At 41.1% G+C, this 8,464-nt stretch overlaps 1 protein-coding gene across 1 annotated transcript in view; it reads right to left on the bottom strand.

Moving 5' to 3' along the window:
• Positions 1 to 1,818: 1,818 nt before the first annotated feature.
• Positions 1,819 to 8,464, bottom strand: part of LOC139170155 (vesicle-associated membrane protein 8-like) — a 55,479-nt gene continuing 48,833 nt past the window's right edge. The window contains exons 2-3 of the mRNA XM_070756969.1: positions 2,984 to 3,133; positions 1,819 to 2,099 (exon numbers count right to left, since the gene is read on the bottom strand). Coding sequence (XP_070613070.1) covers positions 1,956 to 2,099; positions 2,984 to 3,133 — 294 coding nt within the window. The 3' untranslated portion in view covers positions 1,819 to 1,955. The remainder of the gene's footprint in view (positions 2,100 to 2,983; positions 3,134 to 8,464) is intronic.

Raw genomic sequence — 8,464 nt, 5'->3', positions numbered from 1 at the left:
CTTCCCCCATGGCACTGCAGCCGTCGTAAAGGTGGTCAAATGTCCAGAATGTATGCTCCAATGGTCATAAGTGTGAAAAACGTTCATAAGTCACTTCAGTGCTGTTGTGACTGAGCGGGCACTAAACAAACTGTTTTAAGTTGAGGACTACCTGTATAGCAGGAGTGTCAAATGGGTGGCCTGTGGGTCAGAATGTGACAGGTGTAGGCCACGCCCACCCTAGTGCCACAAATGGGTAGAAAGTCACGAAACGTCACGCGACAGCAACGTGAGACAGCATGTTTTGACACCTGTGCTGAATAGGACTTCATTCTGGTTTACGCTATCTAGAAGACAGATACGACTACTGTAATGCTCTCTACATGGGGCTACCTTTGAAAAGTGTTCGGAAACTTCAGATCGTGCAGAATGCAGCTGCGAGAGCAATCATGGGCTTCCCTAAATATGCCCATGTCACACCAGCACTCCGCAGTCTGCATTGGTTGCCGATCAGTTTCCGGTCACAATTCAAAGTGTTGGTTATGACCTATAAAGCCCTTCATGGCACCGGGCCAGATTATCTCAGGGACCGCCTTCTGCCGCACGAATCCCAGCGACCAGTTAGGTCCCACAGAGTCGGCCTTCTCCGGCTCCCGTCAACTAAACAATGTCGGTTGGCGGGGCCCAGGGGATGAGCCTTCTCTGTGGCGGCCTCGACCCTCTGGAACCAACTCCCCCCAGAGATTAGAATAGCCCCCACCCTCCTTGCCTTTTGTAAGCTCCTCAAAACCCACCTCTGCCGTCAGGCATGGGGGAATTAAGATAATCTTAGAAACATAGAAGTCTGACGGCAGAAAAAGACCTCATGGTCCATCTAGTCTGCCCTTATACTATTTTCTGTATTTTATCTTAGGATGGATATGTTTATCACAGGCATGTTTAAATTCAGTTACTGTGGATTTATCTACCACGTCTGCTGGAAGTTTGTTCCAAGCATCTACTACTCTTTCAGTAAAATAATATTTTCTCATGTTGCTTTTGATCTTTCCCCCAACTAACTTCAGATTGTGTCCCCTTGTTCTTGTGTTCACTTTCCTATTAAAAACACTTCCCTCCTGGACCTTATTTAACCCTTTAATATATTTAAATGTTTCGATCATGTCCCCCCTTTTCCTTCTGTCCTCCAGACTATACAGATTGAGTTCATGAAGTCTTTCCTGATACGTTTTATGCTTAAGACCTTCCACCATTCTTGTAGCCCGTCTTTGGACCCGTTCCATTTTGTCAATATCTTTTTGTAGGTGAGGTCTCCAGAACAGAACACAGTATTCCAAATGTGGTCTCACCAGCGCTCTATACAGCGGGATCATAATCTCCCTCTTCCTGCTTGTTATACCTCTAGCTATGCGGCCAAGCATCCTACTTGCTTTCCCTACCGCCTGACTGCACTGTTCACCCATTTTGAGACTGTCAGGAATCACTACCCCTAAATCCTTCTCTTTTGAAGTATTTGCTATCTTTCCCCCTAGGCTTCTACAATTTATGCATGGTATGTTTGTATGTATGATTGGTTTTATAACAAGGGTTTTTAGCTGTTGTAGCATTGGATTTTTACATTCTGTTTTTTGTCACTGTTGTTAGCCGCCCCGAGTCCACGGAGAGGGGCGGCATACAAATCCAATCAATCAATCAATCAATCAATAAATAAATAAATACCTCTTTCCAATTCTGATTGGGAACGTTACTTCTTGAATAGAACTAAGAAATTTTTTTCAGGTTTTTTGGGGGGTAACGATTCTAATTAGATCTGGTAACCTGTTATTTTGCAAGAAAGTACTGTTCTGAGTAGAAGAAGGAGCATGAGCTACTTTATTAACAGGTGAAAGCAAGCAGTTTATGTATAAAAATAGGGTTTCGACATAAATATTGGTGCTCCATATACAATGCTTTGTACATTCGGTAGGTTCAAAAGTTCCCTACATTGGAATAACTCCTGTGGCTATAAGGACGATGAAAACGACAACGACGATGAGTATTATTGCTATAATTATGATCATTTTAGCATTTTTCCACCACATCTTCTTCGAAATCTTGACAGAGGTTTTTTGGAAGCCATGAGCCTGAAAACAGACGGGGGGGAAAAATGATTAAAAAATGGGATTCTTTTAGTAAGATGAAGCTGCTATAAAAACGCAGCGTACGTTATGTTCAATAAGTTTGTTTTATTTACTTAAATTTAAGTGAGTTAAATTTAGCCACAATTTAAGGGACTAAAATGTTGTAAAACCAATCCGACGTGTCTTGCAAGGTCCTATCCTTATATGGTTGTGATGAATTTGCCCCCCTCCCCGGCATCGCTGTGCGCCCTCCCCCAGGGGGCATACCCAGTAATGGGCAGCCAAAATTTTTACTGCCACACTGTGGGTATGGCTTATTTTGTGGGTGTGGCTTAATGGTCATGTGACTGGGTAGAGGCGGCTTGCTAGCCATGTGACCAGGTGGGAGTGGCTTGAACAATCATCATCGTTCAAGTGAACTGCTAAGTCTTCGACTTACAACCTTACCAGTGTCGCTCGCTGGGGTGACAATTTGCTTCGCGTTTCCCATGCTCTTCCTGGGTCGCCCCCTGCCTCAGGCTGGGTAGCTAGGCAGAAAGCATAAATGGTGCCAGTGCCGCTTCCACCCACGCCTTCTGCTTGCACATCAGCCGGGAGGTGGCCGTGTGAGGCTAGAGGGGAGCCGGGCAGGAGAGAGGGAAGCTCGTCCAAGGCCAGGAAGGAGGAAAGAGGAAAAAAGCAAGGAGTACAGACGCAGCAGCAGCAGGGGGAAAAAGGAGAGCCGAGCCGAGACCAGTAACCCAGGAGGTAACAGCCGCCGATCAGCTGGAGCTGCGCACGCATCTTCATTTCCACCGGTGGAACTGCGTTCCACCCCGTCCTGCCTGCTGTCCACCCCTGGGCGTGCCCCACTATTTGAGAAGGACTGGTCTAGAATAAATAATTACCGCTGTTTCAAGATCATCACTTCGGTCAGCAAGTTCACTCAGCCGCTCTTCTCTTTCTAGGACCTTTTCAATGTTCTGAGTCATAACGCATTTCACATCATCAACTTGGACTTGAAGTGTAGAAATTGCGATATCGTTGGGTTTAGCCATCTGCCCAGGATAACAGTTCACTTTATTAGATTTGTTAACAGGTAATGTCAGCCTGTCTTAAGATGTTAAGTTGAAATGCTTCATGAAAAGTGTGCTGAGGACTCATAGAAACATAGAAACATAGAAGACTGACGGCAGAAAAAGACCTCATGGTCCATCTAGTCTGCCCTTATACTATTTCCTGTGTTTTATCTTAGGATGGATATATGTTTATCCCAGGCATGTTTAAATTCAGTTATTGTGGATTTACCAACCACGTCTGCTGGAAGTTTGTTCCAAGGATCTACTACTCTTTCAGTGAAATAATATTTTCTCATGTTGCTTTTGATCTTTTCCCCAACTAACTTCAGATTGTGTCCCCTTGTTCTTGTGTTCACTTTCTTATTAAAAACACTTCCCTCCTGAACCTTATTTAACCCCTTTAACATATTTAAATGTTTTGATCATGTCCCCCCTTTTCCTTCTGTCCTCCAGACTATACAGATTGAGTTCATTAAGTCTTTCCTGATACGTTTTATGCTTAAGACCTTCCACCATTCTTGTAGCCCGTCTTTGGACCCGTTCAATTTTGTCAATATCTTTTTGTAGGTGAGGTCTCCAGAGCTGAACACAGTATTCAAAATGTGGTCTCACCAGCGCTCTATATAAGGGGATCACAATCTCCCTCTTCCTGCTTGTTATACCTCTAGCTATGCAGCCAAGCATCCTACTTGCTTTTCCTATTGCCCGACCACACTGCTCACCCATTTTGACTGTCAGAAATCACTACCCCTAAATCCTTCTCTTCTGAAGTTTTTGCTAACACAGAACTGCCAATGCAATGCTCAGATTGAGGATTCCTTTTCCCCAAGTGCATTATTTTACATTTGGAAACATTAAACTGCAGTTTCCATTGCTTTGACCATTTATCTAGTAAAGCTAAATCATTTACCATATTACAGACCCCTCCAGGAATATCAACCCTATTGCACACTTTAGAGTCATGTACATTCTTTTAATATTTAAAAAGTTTAGTGGGAATTTCAATAAGCATAACTGAGAGTTAAAATATACATCTACAGCGTAAAACTACTTAACCTGGGAAAAAGAATTTGATTTAAAAACAGCCATATTTACATCAGTCTCAAATTACATGAAGATCATAAATGAAATAAAATATAAGTACTGTAGTCGGGATTCGTGGGTCAATATTGGAAGAAAATACTTAGTCTTTTGAAACAACTGCTTTCTAATAAAATTTGTATTATAAATCTGCTAATGTAAGAATGTAGCCAAGATAGCTGATGTTCAAATGCTATTCAACTTTACACCAACATTTGTATAATGCCTACTTCAGAGATTTTAGGTTTACAGTAACACAGCTGTAACACATGGTGGCTGCAGCAATGAGTTGTGGTGGGGCAGCTCCGAATGCAGTATTGCAGGCTAACTCACTGTTCACTGTCAGGAGTTCAATACAGACATTCAAGGTTGACTCAGCCTTCCATCCTTCCAAGGTGGGCAAAATGAGGACCCAGATTGTTGGGGGCTATAGGCTGATTCTGTAAATTGCTTAAAGAGGGCTGTAAAAGCATTGTGAAGCAGTTTATAAGTTTAAGTGCTATTGTTATTGCTATCATGCACCTATCCAAGGGCTACAAATCTTGGGATAAATACAATTTGCAATTACAATACAGTTTGTATTTATTTAAGTTGTAATGCAAGTTGTAATAAATACAACTTGCAACTCAAATAAGCAAAAAACCGGAATATGCATCTGAAATGCAACTCCATAACAGTCAATGGCTTTCAAATGCATGATGGAATATAATGTAAGTGCTGCCAATGAGAATGACTGGTTTCATCTTCCCATCCAACTCATGGATTTAGGACTTTCGGTATCTCCTGATGGAAAGCAGGATCTGGAAGAGATGACCCTGAAGGAACCCATGCGCCAAATCATGAGGAAAACAGTAAGGGAATACTAGGATTCTATCCAAATACTATTCAACTGGACCGAGAGTCACTGCTCACAGCCACTCATGCCCTCATCACCTTGAGATTTGACTACTGTAACGCTCTCTACATGGGGCTACCTTTGAAAAGTGTTCGGAAACTTCAGATCATGCAGAATGCAGCTGCGAGAGCAATCATGGGCTTCCCCAGGTATGCCCCTGTCACACCAACACTCCGCAGTCTGCATTGGTTGGTCGATCAGTTTCCGGTCACAATTCAAAGTGTTGGTTATGACCTATAAAGCCCTTCATGGCACCGGACCAGAATATCTCCGGGACCGCCTTCTGCCGCACGAATCCCAGCGACTGGTTAGGTCCCACAGAGTTGGCCTTCTCCGGGTCCCGTCGACTAAACAATGTCGTTTGGCGGGTCCCAGGGGAAGAGCCTTCTCTGAGGTGGCCCCAACTCTCTGGAACCAGTTCTCCCCGGAGATTAGAACTGCCCCCACCCTCCTTGCCTTCTGTAAACTCCTTAAAACCCACCTTTGCTGCCAGGCATGGGGGAATTGAGATATCTCCCCCGGGCCTATACAATTTATGTTTGGTATGTTTGTTTGTATGTATGTCTGATTAATTAATTAATTTATTTATTTATTCAATTTTTATGCCGCCCTTCTCCTTAGACTCAGGGTGGCTTACAACATGTTAGCAATAGCACTTTTTAACAGAGCCAGCATGTTGCCCCCACAATCTGGGTCCTCATTTTACCCACCTCGGAAGGATGGAAGGCTGAGTCAACCTTGAGCCAGTGATGAGATTTGAACCGCTGACCTTCAGATCTACAGTCAGCTTCAGTGGCCTGCAGTACAGCACTCTACCTGCTGCGCCACCCCTGCTCATTAATAATGAGGTTTTTACAATATTTTTAAATTATTAGATTTGTTATGAATTGTTCAATTGTTGTTGTGAGCCGCCCAGAGTCTATGGAGAGGGGCGGCATATAAGTAAGTAAGTAAGTAAGTAAGTAAGTAAGTAAGTAAGTAAGTAAGTAAGTAAGTAAGTAAGTAAACAAATAAACAAACTCAGATTAAATGTGAGTGATTTTATCCACAAACGTCACCATCCCTACATTGCCACAATCCCCTACAATAATGTCTTCTGCTTTTTCAATGAAAGGGTGCTACATTCACAGTATAAGACAAACCTGAATTTTCAGCCTCTTTTAGGAAGGAAAAAGGTGCCTTTTATACTCCAGAAAATATGGTTTATATCCCAGTGCAGTCCTAAAGTCTTAATTGAGTTGTTTTTACTGAGTTGCTACCACAGAAAGTCAATTTTTGATATATTTTTTCATTCTTTTTTTTCTGCCATGAACTTCATACTATCAGCAGCTTATAGCACAAATATCAACATAGAAACATAGAAGACTGACGGCAGAAAAAGACCTCATGATCCATCTAGTCTGCCCTTATACTATTTTCTGTATTTTATCTTAGGATGGATATATGTTTATCCCAGGAATGTTTAAATTCAGTTACTGTGGATTTATCTACCACGTCTGCTGGAAGTTTGTTCCAAGGATCTGCTACTCTTTCAGTAAAATAATATTTTCTCATGTTGCTTTTGATCTTTCCCCCAACTAACTTCAGATTGTGTCCCCTTGTTCTTGTGTTCACTTTGCTATTAGAAACACTTCCCTCCTAGACCTTATTTAACCCTTTAACATATTTAAATGTTTCAATCATGTCCCCCCCAACAACTTATTAGTAGAATAACCTGATACTGATCATGTGATAATTATTAGTTATCTTATAAAATATGATTGCACCCTATGTAGGAATTTAGGCTTCACTGAGAATCCCTGCTGTAGAACATTTTGTCCTCGGACAAGATCAAGAAATATATATAAAAATACATTCACAAGAATCAAGAAAGATAAACAGCACAGCCCAACAAACAAAATATTTGAGATGAAAGAGATAAATAAAAAACAAGCAACCATAAGATGCAAATCAGTGGATGTTAAAGTAGAAATACTTTCTTCAGACAAATGGAAGACAATTATTATAAATACCTGAAGTTGAACAATTATTGTAAATACCTGAAGTTGAACAATTATTGTAAATGCCTGAAGTTGAACAACGAGACGCTATCAGGGATAACCAATTATTCCGACAACCGTTTGGTCATTAACAACATACGAAACAATGAAGAACTGAAAAACTTTGGTTCTATCGCTCTTTTTTCCCCCTTCTTAAATATTCCCAACTGATTTAAACTGCCATGGAATGTCCTTCTCATCAGTAGCAGCACCATTTCAAAACAATTTTATGCCACTTGGCCTTCAAAGTAATAAATATTTAACCAGTTGACACCATCATTTGACATTTGGGGAACATTTACATCATGTAAAATATAAAAAAATAAGTAAAAATGCCAAAGCCACCAAGAATGAATAATGATTAAACCTCCCGGGCAAATCAAATAGGTCTTCGAATTATGGCTAAAAGATTCCATAGTGGTGGTAGGAGCTTTGGATGCTACAGATAATTATTAATCCAATAATTATTGGATCAGTGTTCCAATATCTCAGGGGTTGCCACAAAGAAGAAGGAGTCAAGCTATTCTCCAAAGCACCTGAGGGTAGAACAAGAAGCAATGGATGAAAACTAAACAAGGAGAGAAGCAATTTAGAACTAAGGAGAAATTTCCTGACAGTCAGAACGGTTGATCAGTGGAACAGCTTGCCTCCAGAAGTTATGAATGCCCCAAACACTGGAAGTTTTTAAGCAGATGTTGGATAATCAGGGTTTCCTGCCTAAGCAGGGGCTTGGACTAGAAGACCTCCAAGGTCCCTTCTAACTTTGTTTCTGTTGTTGTTAGATGAAGGTTCCCATCCCACCTGGAAGACGAGAATAGAATAATCCTCTGAAGAAGGAAAAACTTGTTTAAATACCATCTTGATCTGTTTATATAATTCAATGCCATAAATTGAAGGCCTGTTTGAATTGGGCTGGGAAGTTTAATAATTATTGGATTTGTGTGGATCCTTTGTTTTACCCTGTGGAATTCTATGCAGGTTTTGCTAGGAGATGTTTCTTCAATGGTAAAAACCATTCCAAATGGTTGCCAGGACAACTCCATCGATATGTCCACATAGTCATAGTGGTTTGGGATACAGACTAACATTGTCGGAATGCTGGTTTATATCTAAAAACCTTCTCTTCTATTAAAGGAGTGTCTGAAGCAGAAATTTGCAAAAACATAAAATAATCTTCATATATACATAAAATATTTTCTCTGAAAGTTCATACCTTATGTTCTAGGATTGCTATATTTATTACCTTTGGATGGCTTAATTTATTCCAGTTCTGTTGTGGTTGGCTCTGGCCCAGCT

The sequence above is a fragment of the Erythrolamprus reginae genome, chromosome 7 (genome assembly GCF_031021105.1).
Source record: "Erythrolamprus reginae isolate rEryReg1 chromosome 7, rEryReg1.hap1, whole genome shotgun sequence".
NCBI classification, from domain to species: Eukaryota; Metazoa; Chordata; class Lepidosauria; order Squamata; family Dipsadidae; genus Erythrolamprus; species Erythrolamprus reginae.
Note: the sequence above shows the minus strand (reverse complement) of the source record. Positions and strands in the feature narration are given on the sequence as shown.